The following is a 14,844-nucleotide window of genomic DNA, read 5'->3' on the forward strand; positions in this document are numbered from 1 at the left end:
GTAATCTGGAGGGATCAGGGGCAGTGATCTGGAGGGAACTGGGGCAGTGATGTGGAGGGATCGGGGCAGTGATCTGGAGGGATCTGGAGGGATCAGGGACAGTGATCTGGAGTGAGCTGGGTCAGTGTCCTGGAGGGATCTGGGGCAGTGATCTGGAGGGATCTGGAGGGATCGGGGCAGTGATCTGGAGGGAACTGGAGAAGTGATCTGGAGTGATCTGGGGCAGTAATCTGGAAATATCAGGGGCAGTGATCTGGAGGGAACTGGGGCAGTGATCTGGAGGGATCTGGACCAGTGATCTGGAGGGATCAGGGGCAGTGATCTGGAGGGATCCGGGACAGTGAACTGAAGGGATCAGTGACAGTGATCTGGAGGGATCTGGGGCAGTAATCTGGAGGGATCAGGGGCAGTGATCTGGAGGGATCAGGGGCAGTGATCTGGAGGGATCTGGGGCAGTGACTGGGGAGATTGGAGCAGTGATCTGGAGGGATCTGGGGCAGTGATCTGGAGGGATCAGGGGCAGTGATCTGGAGGGATCTGGAGTGATCTGGGGGATCAGGGGCAGTGATCTGGAGGGATCAGAGGCAGTGATCTGGAGGGATTCGGGGCAGTGCTCTGGAGTGATCAGGGACAGTGATCTGGAGTGATCTGGGGCAGTAATCTGGAGGGATCGGGGCAGTGATCTGGAGGAACTGGGGCAGTGATCTGGAGGGATTCGGGGCAGTGATCTGGATGGATCAGGGACAGTGATCTGGAGTGATCTGGGACAGTAATCTGGAGGGATCAGGGGCAGTGATCTGGAGGGAACTGGGGCAGTGATCTGGAGGGATCTGGACCAGTGATCTGGAGGGAACAGGGGCAGTGATCTGGAGGGATCTGGGGCAGTGATCTGGAGGGATCAGGGGCAGTGATCTGGAGGGATCTGGAGTGATCTGGGGGATCAGGGGCAGTGATCTGGAGGGATCAGAGGCAGTGATCTGGAGGGATTCGGGGCAGTGCTCTGGAGTGATCAGGGACAGTGATCTGGAGTGATCTGGGGCAGTAATCTGGAGGGATCGGGGCAGTGATCTGGAGGAACTGGGGCAGTGATCTGGAGGGATTCGGGGCAGTGATCTGGATGGATCAGGGACAGTGATCTGGAGTGATCTGGGACAGTAATCTGGAGGGATCAGGGGCAGTGATCTGGAGGGAACTGGGGCAGTGATCTGGAGGGATCTGGACCAGTGATCTGGAGGGAACAGGGGCAGTGATCTGGAGGGATCTGGGGCAGTGATCTGGAGTGGTCTGGGGCAATGATCTGGAGGGATCGGGGCAGTGATCTGGAGTGATCTGGAGGGATCAGGGACAGTCATCTGGAGGGATCTGGGGCAGTGATCTGGAGCAATCTGGGGCAGTAATCTGAAGGAATCTGGGGCAGTGAATTGGAGGGATCTGGGGCAGTCATCTGGAGGGTCCTTGGGCAGTGATCTGGAGGGATCTGGGACAGTGATCTGGAGGGATCCGGGGCAGTGATCTGGAGGGATCTAGGACAGTGATCTTGAGGGATCCGGGGCAGTGATGTGGAGGGATCTGGAATCAGCCTGTTGATAGTTGCTGGTCTTTTAATCTAGGTTTAAAGCTGCTGCCTCAGATGCCCTTTGAACCCCATTGACAAACCAATGGGATCAGGGGCAGTGATCTGGAGTGATCTGGGGCAATGATCTGGAGGGATCGGCGCAGTGATCTAGAGTGATCTGGAGGGATCAGGGACAGAGATCTGGAGGGATCTGGGGCAGTGATCTGGAGGGATCTGGAGTGATCTGGGGATCAGGGGCAGTGATCTGGAGGGATCAGGGACAGTGATCTAGGGTGATCTGGAGGGATTCGGGGCAGTGATCTGGAGGGATCTGGGATTGTGATCTGGAGCAATCTGGGGCAGTAATCTGGAGGAATCTGGGGCAGTGATCTGGAGGGATCTGAGGCAGTGATCTGGAGGGATCTGGGGCAGTGATCTGGAGGGTTCTTGGGTAGTGATCTGGAGGGATCAGGGACAGTGATCTGGAGGGATCTGGGGCAGTGATATGGAGGGATCTGGGGCAGTGATCTGGAGGGTTCTTGGGCAGTGATCTGGAGGGATCAGGGAGAGTGATCAGGAGGGATCAGGGAGAGTGATCAGGAGGGATCCGGGGCAGTGATGTGGAGGGATCGGGGCAGTGATCTGGAGTGATCTGGAGGGATCAGGGACAGTCATCTGGAGGGATCTGGGGCAGTGATCTGGAGCGATCTGGGGCAGTAATCGGAAGGAATCTGGGGCAGTGATCTGGAGGGATCTGGGGCAGTCATCTGGAGGGTCCTTGGGCAGTGATCTGGAGGGATCTGGGACAGTGATCTGGAGGGATCCGGGGCAGTGATCTGGAGGGATCTGGGGCAATGATCTGGAGGGATCGGGGCAGTGATCTAGAGTGATCTGGAGGGATCGGGGACAGTGATCTGGAGGGATCTGGGGCAGTGATCTGGAGGGATCTGGAGTGATCTGGGTATCAGGGGCAGTGATCTGGAGGGATCAGGGACAGTGATCTGGAGGGAACTGGGACTGTGATCTGGAGCGATCTGGGGCAGTAATCTGGAGGAATCTGGGGCAGTGATCTGGAGGGATCTGGGACAGTGATCTGGAGAGATCCAGGGCAGTGATGTGGAGGGATCTGGAATCAGCCTGTTGATAGTTGCTGGTCTTTTAATCTAGGTTGACAGCTGCTGCCTCAGATGCCCTTTGAACCCCATTGACAAACCAATCAGCCTGGACTCAGGACAGGGAGGAGTACAATGGGACTGCGGGTCCCATGTGGCCTCTTGCTGTGCCATAATGCCAGTGTGATTCTGTTATACACCAGGGACAAGAGCTCACGCATGTCCTGGCAGGTGCTCACCGGTGGTGGGTCTGATACAGAGTGAAGCAAAGGTGCCGATGATCAGGTCGGAGCGCTAACATGGAGCCAAGACTCAAAAGACCTCCGCCTTTACTGAAACGATCTCTTCCTGAGGCCAAAGAGAGCGGCCTGTCCAACTGAATAAGTGCCCAGAGCCACAAACTGGTCAAAGTGTCAGATCCTCACAGTTTCTAAAGTCTGGGTTCCAGGTGGACATGTATCACCAAAGCCCTGCAGTGTGGAAGCAGACCATTCGGCCCATCAAGTCCACACTGACTCTCCGAAGAGCATCCCACCAAGACGTGCCCTGCATTTCCCACAACTATTCCACCCGAGCCAGCACATCCCTAAACACTATGGGGCAATTTAGCACGACCAATCCACCCTAACCTACACATCCCTGAACATTATGGGGTAATTTAGCACGGCCAACCCACCCTAACCTACACATCCCTGAACACTATGGGCAATTTAGCACGACCAATCCACCCTAACCTACACATCCCTGAACACTATGGGGTAATTTAGCATGGCCAATCCACCCTAACCTACACATCCCTGAACACTATGGGGCAATTTAGCACGGCCAATCTACCCTAACCTACACATCCCTGAACAGTATGGGACAATTTAGCACGGCCAATCCACCCTAACCTGCACATCCCTGAACACTATGGGACAATTTAGCATGGCCAATTTACCCTAACCTACACATTCCTGAAAACTATGGGGCAATTTAGCATGGCCAATCCACCCTAACCTACACATCCCTGAACACAATGGGACAATTTAGCACGGCCAATCTACCCTAACCTACACATCCCTGAACAGTATGGGACAATTTAGCACGGCCAATCCACCCTAACCTTCACATCCCTGAACACTATGGGGTAATTTAGCATGGCCAATCCACCCTAACCTACACATCCCTGAACACTATGGGGTAATTTAGCATGGCCAATCCACCCTAACCTACACATCCCTGAGCACTATTGATAATTTAGCATGGCCAATCCACCCTAACCTACACATCCCTGAGCACTATTGATAATTTAGCATGGCCAATCCACCCTAACCTGCACATCCCTGAACACAATGGGGTAATTTAGCATGGCCAATCCACCCTAACCTACACATCCCTGAACACTATGGGACAATGTAGCATGGCCAATCCACCCTAACCTACACATCCCTGAGCACTATTGATAATTTAGCATGGCCATTCCACCCTAACCTACACATCAGCGGGAGGGAACTGGAGCTCCCGGAGGAAACCCACACAGTCATGGGGCAGAATGTGCAAACTCCACACAGAAAGATGCCTGAGCGGGAAATTGAATCCGGGTCCCTGGTGCTGTGAGGCAGCAGCGCTAACCATCATGTCGTTTCAGAGTTTAGTCTCAGATGACGCTGAGCAGGAATCATAGGAGGGGAAGGCATTACAAAATGTCTGAAACCTGCCATGACATCTAGCCATTTAATAACCAGTACTTTCCACAACAGACCAGAAAGTGAGACACGCAAACCCACACAAACACTCCCTCACTCACACTCAAACGCGCACACAAACACAGATTGTAACCAAGAATGATTCGAAAACCACGACCACCAAAAACAGTTCATCAAACAGGTCATGGGAGCGAGACTCAACCACCAATCGATTTAACTTCTGCATACCATTCTTAGAAAATTTTAAAAGCAACAATTTTCTTGCAAAACGCCACTCTCAAAAGCTTACGGAACATGAAATCAACCGTAGTTATATTTTTATATATATATATATATATACACACAAAAAAAACATATTACTGAAAAGAACGAAAAAAAAAAGCACATTGAAAGAGAGTGCAAAAAGTTTCAGAAGATGTAAAAAATGAAAGGAAGAAGCTTTGAAAATAAAAGATTGTATTTTGTCTTTCTCTTACAAAAAAAGAAAAAAAATTTGAAGGAGTGGAGTGGGGTTGGGGGTTGGTTGGGGGGGTTGGGGGGGTTGGGGGGGTGGGGGTTTGTTAACATGCATTGGAAAAAAAATACCTTCATCTTCAAGATTGCCAAATGCGTCGTTATCATCTGATTTTTTTGTGAGTGGACCTAAGACCAGAAAAAACGGGAGGAGAGAAAAAGAGATTTCAAAAAACAACATTTTGTGCTTTCTTTTTCCTCAATCATTTGTTCTTTTGTTTTTTTTTAAAAAAAAAGATACAGTCAAGAATGGATTGCACGAAAAAAAAACCTCAGAAGATGATTCAATTTGTTCTATAAGAATAAAAAAGACAAGCATCAAAATACACAAGGCAAGAACACTTCCGTTTTAAACTCAATTTGAGCAAGAGCGAGAGTTTTAAAAAAAAGTTAGACAATTGAAAAAGAACAAGCCTCACATCCCGCCCCTCTCCCACCCCATACCCCGCAAACACACACACAAAAAAGAGAGCAAACTAGATTGACAAGAAGGTCAACCAACTGCATGTGTATTTTTTTCAAGAATTTCACATCAAGATTTTTCTACTCACAAATAATGAAATCTTGGAGTTTTTGAAATCTTGGATTTCTTCCACCCCCCTCTTTAACCCACTCAAAAATATTTCAAAAGGTTGTCGTTCTGTTAGTTGGCAACGTTTGGTTTCTATCGGCTGCGGGCCTCGCTTCCCAGGGATGGTCGAACTGTTTTGGGTCCGTGTTTGAGATGCACATTGCAGACAAGCATTTGAAAGAAAAGCTCTCTTCGTAAAAAGATAAAAAAAAAACAAAAAAAGAAAATGGAGAAGAAAACTCCTCACTGACCCCTCCCCCCAAGGCGGCCATTTGCCTCATAGGGTCAACGTTGCTCCTCAGTGGCCTGTAGATTGAGGCTTCAGGGCCTACCCATCTCAACGCGTTTGCCACAGTCACTTGTTACGTGTCCCATTCTTTATGGGCACCAATAGTATGATAGAAGATCGATGAGGTGGTGGGGGGGTGTGGGAAGGTCGGGGATGGGGTTGGGGTTCCAAATAAAAAACTGTCTTCAAATAATGCAACAGAAAAGGAAACAGCAATAGTGAATCAAGCGTGGATAAGCCAAGCCTTATCTCCACTGGTCATGGACAGCCCCAAGCATTCATCGCCAAAGGTTAACTGGCCATGGAAGAGAAGGCAAAGTGAGGCGAGCATCTTACCCGTTTCCTGTCGGCAGGGGTCCTGCCCACCCTGAGGAGACACACCCTCTGAGGTACTCAGTGGAGCCCGAGCTGGTCAGAAGAGTTTGGGATCCTACTCAGGGCCCGAGGACAAAGAGAAATCTCTCCTCGTCCAACTCCAGTTAGATCCTGGCCTGACTTCAAAGGACTTTGACAACAAGCCTTTTGCTTTTGACTTTGGGTGGTCACGGCAAAGGATGGAGAAACCACTCTACCAGGACTCGGATCTTCATTAATAGAAAGATCACTGACTCTATTGCCCATTTGCAGGGAGGGGGAGTGATTACCAATTTTTCCTGAGGCTTCAAAGCTTGCTAGGTTGCTGTCAAAGGTCATTTATCTATTATGAGAATGCTTCATCTTATTTATTTGGGTATCACCATCAGCGTCTGGTGAACGCCTGACTGGAATATTTTAAAGCGGGACAAGATCTTGAGTATCTACTAATGGCGCAGCGTTGCTGTTCGATTTGATGTTGAATTTAAGTAACGCATGTGAGTCTCTTGTCATAGTTAGCCCGATAATTCACTGCCTCATTGTTGCTGAGATGCATGGTTTGTCCTCAGAGATACGTGGGTGACATGGAGAATACTGTGGCTGCTCTGGCATGTGTAGACTTTCAAAAAGGTGTTGGATCAAATCCAACATAACGGAGTTTTTAGTCGCGAGTGTGGCGCTGGAGGTCAGGCAGCATCCGAGGAGCAGGAGCGTCGACGTTGCGGGAATAAGGCCTTCATCAGGCCCATTCCTGACTTGCTCGACTCTCCTGCTCCTCGGATGCTGCCTGACCCTGCTGTGCTTTCCCAGCACCACACTCGCGACTCTGATCTCCAGCGTCTGCGGTCCTCATTTTCTCCCGTAAAGGACCTTTTAGCCAAGTCAAGGCCACTGAAATGAGGAGAATGGTTGGTAGCATAATTTACAAGGGGACAGGATGCAGGAGAAACAGCTGCTTTTCAGACTAGAGGTGCAGAGTGACACAGAAACACTCACGTCATCGTGTACAATGGTGTGGGTGGGGTTAGGGTGGCGATGGCAGTAGGGGTGGTGTGGATATAGAGGTATATTCACATCAATCTTTGAGGCTTCATAGATCGCGACATTGAGTCCGAAAGCAAGGGGATTATGCTAAGCCAGTTCTAAACCACGGGACTGGACTTGGCGTCCATTTTGTTGGCTGAAAAATGAGGGCTTCTTGAACTTTTCCCCATCGCGATTCCATTTTGGTTTGCTGACCCTGGTTCTGAAGTGAAGAAACGCCACAAAGACCGACACCAGGTCAGCCTTTACTCACACGTGGAGAGCCCTTGATGCTGATCCAAAGGACAAAACAAATTCCTGCCCAGGAACAGGCCCTTCGGCCCTCCAAGCCTGTGCTGATCCAGATCCTCTATCTAAACCTGTCGCCTACTTTCTCAGGATCTGTATCCCTCATCTCCCTGCCCATTCACGTATCTGTCTAGATACATCTTAAATGACGCTATCGCTCCCGCATCTACCAACCCCTGCTGGCAACACATTCCAGTCACACACCACCCTCTGCGTAAAGAACTTTCCACATTTATCTCCCTGAAAACCTCCCCTCTCATTTTGAACTCGTGACCCCCAACTCCGGAGTAAAAAAAAGCATGGGTGATGCATTTCATTTTGGAGGTTAATTTAACGGTGAGTTTGCACATTCTCCCCGTGTCTGCGTGGGTTTCCTCCGGGTGCTCTGGTTTCCTCCCACAGTCCAAAAACGTGTAGGTTAGGGTGGATTGGCCATGCTAAATTACCCCATAGTGTTCAGGGATGTGAAGGCTAGGGTAGATTGGCCATGCTAAATTACCCCATAGTGTTCAGGGATGTGTAGGTTAGGGTGGATTGGCCATGCTAAATGACCCATAGTGTTCAGGGATGTGTAGGTTAGGGTGGATTGGCCATGCTAAATTACCCATAGTGTTCAGGGATGTGTAGGTTAGGGTGGATTGGCCATGCTAAATTGCCCCATAGTGTTCAGGGATGTGTAGGTTAGGGTGGATTGGCCATGCTAAATTACCCCATAGTGTTCAGGGATGTGTAGGTTAGGGTGGATTGGCCATGCTAAATTACCCATAGTGTTCAGGGATGTGTAGGTTAGGGTGGATTGGCCATGCTAAATTGCCCCATAGTGTTCAGGGATGTGTAGGTTAGGGTGGATTGGCCATGCTAAATTGCCCCATAGTGTTCAGGGATGTGTAGGTTAGGGTGGATTGGCCATGCTAAATTGCCCCATAGTGTTCAGGGATTTGAAGGTTAGGGTGGATTGGCCATGCTAAATTACCCCATAGTGTTCAGGGATGTGTAGGTTAGGGTGGATTGGCCATGCTAAATTGCCCCATAGTGTTCAGGGATGTGTAGGTTAGGGTGGATTGGCCATGCTAAATTACCCATAGTGTTCAGGGATGTGTAGGTTAGGGTGGATTGGCCATGCTAAATTACCCCATAGTGGTCAGGGATGTGTAGTTTAGGGTGGATTGGCCATGCTAAATTGCCCCATAGTATTCAGGGATGTGTAGGTTAGGGTGGATTGGCCATGCTAAATTGCCCCATAGTGTTCGGGGATGTGTAGGTTAGGGTGGATTGGCCGTGCTAAATTACCCATAGTGTTCAGGGATGTGTAGGTTAGGGTGGATTGGCCATGCTAAATTGCCCCATTGTGTTCAGGGATGTGTAGGTTAGGGTGGATTGGCCATGCTAAATTGCCCCATAGTGTTCGGGGATGTGTAGGTTAGGGTGGATTGGCCATGCTAAATTACCCATAGTGTTCAAGGATGTGCAGGTTAGGGTGGATTGGCCATGCTAAATTACCCATAGTGTTCAGGGATGTGTAGGTTAGGGTGGATTGGCCATGCTAAATTGCCCCATAGTGTTCGGGGATGTGTAGGTTAGGGTGGATTGGTCATGCTAAATTACCCATAGTGTTCAGGGATGTGTAGGTTAAGGTGGATTGGCCATGCTAAATTACCCCATAGTGTTCAGGGATGTGTAGGTTAGGGTGGATTGGCCATGCTAAATTACTCATAGTGCTCAGGGATGTGCAGGTTAGGCTGAATTGGCCATGGGAAATTACCCATAGTGTTCAGGGATGTGCAGGTTAGGGTGGATTGGCCGTGCTAAATTACCCATAGTGCTCAGAGATGTGCAGGTTAGCGTGGATTGGCCATGCTGAATTAACCATAGTGCTCAAGGATGTGCAGGTTAGGGTGGATTGGCCATGCTAAATTACCCATAGTTGCCCAGGGAAGTGCAGGTTAGGGTGGATTGGCCGTGCTAAATTACCCATAGTGCTTAGGGATGTGCAGGTTAGGGTGGATTGGCCATGCTACATGACCCATAGTGCCCAGGGAAGTGCAGGTTAGGATGGATTGGCTGTGCTAAATTACCCATAGTGCTCAGGGATGTTTAGGTTAGGGTGGATTGGCCATGCTAAATTACCCATAGTGCTCAGGGATGTGCAGGTTAGGGTGGATTGGCCATGCTAAATTACCCATAGTGCTCAGGGATGTGTAGATTAGGGTGGATTGGCCGTGCTAAATTACCCATAGTGTTCAGGGATGTGTGGTTTAGGGTGGATTGGCCGTGCTAAATTACCCCATAGTGTTCAGGGATGTGCAGGTGAGGGTGGATTGGCCGTGCTAAATTACCCCATAGTGCTCAGGGATGTTTAGGTTAGGGTGGATTGGCCGTGCTAAATTGCCCCATAGTGTTCAGGGATGTGCAGGTTAGATGCATGAGTCAGGGTTGAATGTAGAGCAATAGGTTATGGGAATGGTTCTGGGTGGGATGTGGACGTGTTGGGCCTGTTTTCACACTGTTGGGATTCTGTGATCACTTCTGGAAGTCCGTGTGCGCTCGCAGTTTCTCTGTCATTGTCCCTGTGTTGGACAAATAGCTTCTGTGCACATCCAGCCAATTTGAATGGATATCCACAATGTCTGAGAACATCGAGACAGTGAAAGGCCAATGTGTAACAAGTCCGAGCCGTTCACAGGAGTGTGGGGGGAGCTGCTGATGGTCAGTTTTATCCTCGTTGGCACTCTGAGCACTCCCCACCAAAGCGGGCATCCTATCCTGGCCACCAGATGGAACCTCTTCCCAACATCTTCATTTTGGAAATCTCCGGATGACCTTGGGGGAGGTCAGCCGGTACCTTTGCTCTGCACCAATCACCCTTGCCTCTCTGTGATGACGTGCCATCTTCTGCACTGACCTGGTCTCTCCAGGTCCACAAAGCTAACTTTGGTTCCCCCCCCCCCCGACTGTTTCGGTTTTTCCAGGACCTGGATCTGTCTCTGTCCCAGTCTGAGACTGTCAGACATGACTGGAGGTGTGTCCAGAAAATGTCAAACCACTCTTGCAGGGGCTGTAGAGGGTGGGGTGGGGACAGCTCAATGCATCTGTATTTAACCATCCGACCCCTGGACAAACTTGTACACGCCCTTAGAGTTCGGGCCCAGCGCCGAATTCAGCCTGAAGCTCTGGGCAGCATTGCCTAATCCTCTTTAAGTTGACCTAGTGGGGGGTGGGGTGGTCTGTGGTCTGTTATTATTACAGATTGACATCCATAAAGGTATTGGTGGAACGTCCTGACTCAGGAGAGGACCAGCCAAACCTTCCTTCTCTACTGGGCATTTCTTTTACGCCAATGTCCTGGGTTCAAGCAGGTCCTCTTGATCATTGAGCCACCCATGAGCTAATTAATACAAACCCCAACGGGATTAAGTTAAATTCAATGAGAGAAAAAGTTCATTTCATGGCCGTGCCTAGTATTGATCTCCACTCGAACCGGGTGACCATTTAACCCGACCTTGTACTTTGATTGGTTCTGATTTGGATGTTGCTAAGCAATTTAACTTTGCCGAACCAGATGCGTGCTCCTGAATTCTGGCCCCGTGATTTCTCTTACTCAGTTCCTGCTCGCTGTTGACTACAATGGCTTGCTGGCCCAGATGCTGAGGAAAGTCTTCACCGTTTGGCCGAGGCTTGGCTTTATTTTGGGGGTTTTGCTTTGGGCTGAGCGAGAGCCGCTCTTGTGCAGGATGTGTCCCACGTGAGGCTGCGCAATTGTCTTCACTCAAGCAGCGTTCCCCAAGCTCAGTCAGCCATGTGAGCACTTCTATCAGAATATTCTGGAATTGATATGCACAGCTTGCCCCATTTTCCAATGAGAAAGCCAATTGTAGGGCCTGTTTTGAAGCTCAGTTGGGCTTCAGCTGGTAGGCGCTTGCGCATGGTTACGTCATTAATCCCACGGACTAAATGGCCTCTGAGCATCTCATTATCAGGGTTGAAGCAAAGTCAGATGTCTCTGCCCGTTGTCTTAACCTCGTCAAAAATATCAACATGGATTCCCCTGGATCTCGAATTGCCAGGTAAAACCAATAGTGTCTCAGAATTAGGGGAGGCTTGGGGGTGGGGGGGGGGGGGGGGGGGGTCACAATACCCCTTAACTAAATCCATCAATTCTTGAAAGGTTTTAGCTTCTGGTGTCTCGAGGAAAGCGAAGCTCCGAATAACCGAAAAAGCTGCAGGTCCACAAGCTGTCAGGAGAATTGCTCATTGCTTTACAATTGCCCCCCCACCCCCCACCCCCCCAATGTTAGTGGCCCAGAAAAATTATCCTATTCTTTCCACATAGCAGATCCCATCTTCAATGGCAAGATCGGAGGAGTCAAGCTTCCAAAATAAAATAATATTTGACAAATATTATGACCAAAGATGTGCAGATTAGGTGGATTGGCTGTGCTAAATTGTCTCGTAGGGTCCAGGGATGTGCAGGCCTGGTGGGATAGCCATGGGCACTGCGGGGTTAAAGGGATGGGATGGGATGGGATGCTCTTCGGAGGGTCAGTGTGGACTCGATAGGCCGAATGACCTGTGTCCGCACAGCAGGGATTCCATGATTTTATGAACTCCAAGACAATTTATTTATTTAAGAGCTTGCTTTTCTCTCTCATCGGCGTGGAAATAACTCCCCAGAAGCTGGTATCCCGTCACCAAGTCATCTTTTCCTGACACGTAGAGAGTGCTTGACACTGATCCAACTCCCTCAGAGCCCACACTCAGAGTGAACACGGTGTCTGACACTCCTGTTCCTCCCTATCTCTGTAACCCCACAGCCCTACACCCGTCCCTATCTCTATAGTCCCCTCCAGCCCCTACACCCCTCCCTATCTCTGTAACCCCCTCCAGCCCCTACACCCCTCCCTATCTCTGTAACCCCCCTCCATCCACTACACCCCCTCCCTATCTCTGTAACCCCCTCCAGCTGCCACACCCCCTCCCTATCTCTGTAACCCCCTCCCTATCTCTGTAACCCACTCCAGCCCCTACACCCCTTCCTATCTCTGTAACCTCCTCCAGCTCCTACACCCCTCCCTATCTCTGTAACCCCCTCCAGACCCTACACCCCCTCCCTATCGCTGTAACCCCCAACAGCCCCTACACCCCCTCCCTATCTCTGTAAACCCGTCCAGCCTCTATACTCATAGAGTCATAGAGATGTACAGCATGGAAACAGACCCTTTGGTCTAACCCGTCCATGCCGACCAGATATCCCAACCCAATCTATTCCCACCTGCCAGTACCCGGCCCATATCCCTCCAAACCCTTCCTATTCATATACCCATCCAAATGCCTCTTAAATGTTGCAATTGTACCAGCCTCCACCACTTCCTCTGGCAGCTCATTCCATACACATACCACCCTCACTGGATCGGGCAGCATTAATTGCCCATCCCTAATTGCCCAAAGGGCAGTTAAGAGTTAACCACATGTAGGCCAAGACCCAGGAGAGATGGCAGTTTCCTTCCCTGAAGGACATTGGGTGAACCAGATGGGATTTTCCATCAATGGATTCATAGCCACGATTAGACCCATAACAGCGACATTTTCTTTCCCTTTGAATTCACCCATCTGTCATGGCAGGTTTCGACACCGGGTCCCCCGAAAATTGCTTGGAATAACAGTCCAGCGGTGATAGCATTAAGGCTATTACCTCCCCTGAACAGCACCAATCAGGGAACTCCTAGTCTACAACGTCCTCCAGGCTGACCTCATTACAATCACTACACAATCGCTTAACGACAGAACTGGGTGGCGGGGGGGGGGTACATTATTTCAAAATAAAGGGTTCCCCATTCAACACAGAGACGAGAAGCCTTTTTACTCTCAGAGAGTAGTGAGCGTTTGGGATTGTCTTCCCCAGGGATCAGGGCAGGCAGACCCAGTGAATATGTTCAAGGGAGGAAGGTGGATCGATTTCTGACTGACAACGTTGAGTGAGAAGGGTATCTGGAGTGGGCGGAAATGTGGAATTAAACCTCAATCTGATCAGACAGGGTTCTATTGAATGGTACAGGAGGGAACTAAGTGCCTCTAATTCATATGGAGGTGAGCAAGTTCACTTCCAGGTATGCGCATCGTTGTTGGGGAGGATATCAAAGTAACAGCACAGAGGAGATTTCCCAGAAATATCCCAGCGATGATGGCATAGCGCAGAAGGGCTGAGGGTGGCTGAGATGGGGCCGGGGGGTGGGGTGTAATTTAACAAGGTGATCAAAATCCTGAGAATCATATACAGGGACTTGGTGAGACCACACCTGAAGTGTGGTGTGCAGTTTTGGTCTCCTTATCTATACTTGCAGCACAGAGAGTACAGCTAAGGGCTGATTCCTGGTAGAGATTGGCTCGACTGGGCTGGTCTTCACCGGAGCTTAGAAGGGCGAGATGGGATCTAATTGAAACGTGTAGAACTCTAACAGGGCTGGACAGATCAAGAGGGCAAGATTTCGACGACTGGCAGAAGGGCTTATGCCCGAAACGTCGATTCTCCTGCTCCTTGGATGCTGCCTGACCTGCTGCGCTTTTCCAGCAACACATATTTAAGCTCTGATCTCCAGTATCTGCAGTCCTCACTTTCTCCTAACTGGGAGAAGGGCCCCAGATTAGCATTAGGCCAGTATTTCGATTCAGACAGCTGTTGCGATCTGATCAGATTAGATTCCTTACAGTGTGGAAACAGGCCCTTCGGTCCACAACGACCCTCCGAAGAGTAACCCAACCCAGACCCATTTCCCTCTGGCTAACACACCTAACACTACGGGGCAATTTCACACGGCCAATCCACCCTGACCTGTCCATCTTTGGAATGTGGGAGGAAACAGGAGCACCCGGAGGAAAACCACGCAGACACGGGGAGAATGTGTAAACTCCACACAGACAGTCGCCCGAGGCTGGAATTGAACCTGGCTCCCTAGCGCTGTGAGGCAGCAGTGCTATCCACTGAGCCACCGTGCCACCATATTGTCTATGGCAACAGTGAAAGTAATCACAAATAGGGACCATTGAAAGGGGGAGTGCAGAAACATCTAACTAGAACAAACCACTGACAAAATTTGCTGGATACAGGAATGGTATTTCTTCCGGAAAGAACTAAGGGCCACAATCTCCGTATACATGGTCGGCCATTTTGGATTGACACGTTTCTTCACTCGGTGGGGGGAGGGGGGGTAGTGCTGGGCGACTCTGCAGAGTTTTCTGCTGCAGAGAGCCATGGAGGCCACATCATGGAGAAAGGAAGGAAGGAACAGCTTTTCAGAAGGTGCTGAGGGGCGTGGGGAAGAGCACATGGTGTCGAGGTAGAGGATCCGTTGGAAGGTGGGGCAGGCATGAGGGCTCGAATGGCCTATTCCTGCCCAGACTTATATGGGCTGCAACCATTTAACGCCAGCGACCAG

At 50.1% G+C, this 14,844-nt stretch overlaps 1 protein-coding gene across 1 annotated transcript in view; it reads right to left on the reverse strand.

The window, feature by feature from the left end:
* Positions 1 to 14,844, reverse strand: part of LOC122544416 (neuroligin-2-like) — a 333,176-nt gene that overhangs the window by 202,133 nt on the left and 116,199 nt on the right. The window contains 1 exon segment of the mRNA XM_087982876.1: positions 4,941 to 4,997. Coding sequence (XP_087839002.1) covers positions 4,941 to 4,997 — 57 coding nt within the window.

The sequence above is a fragment of the Chiloscyllium plagiosum genome, unplaced genomic scaffold (assembly GCF_037043375.1).
Source record: "Chiloscyllium plagiosum isolate Xiang-an unplaced genomic scaffold, Cpla_swu_hap1 HiC_scaffold_44, whole genome shotgun sequence".
NCBI lineage: Eukaryota > Metazoa > Chordata > Chondrichthyes > Orectolobiformes > Hemiscylliidae > Chiloscyllium > Chiloscyllium plagiosum.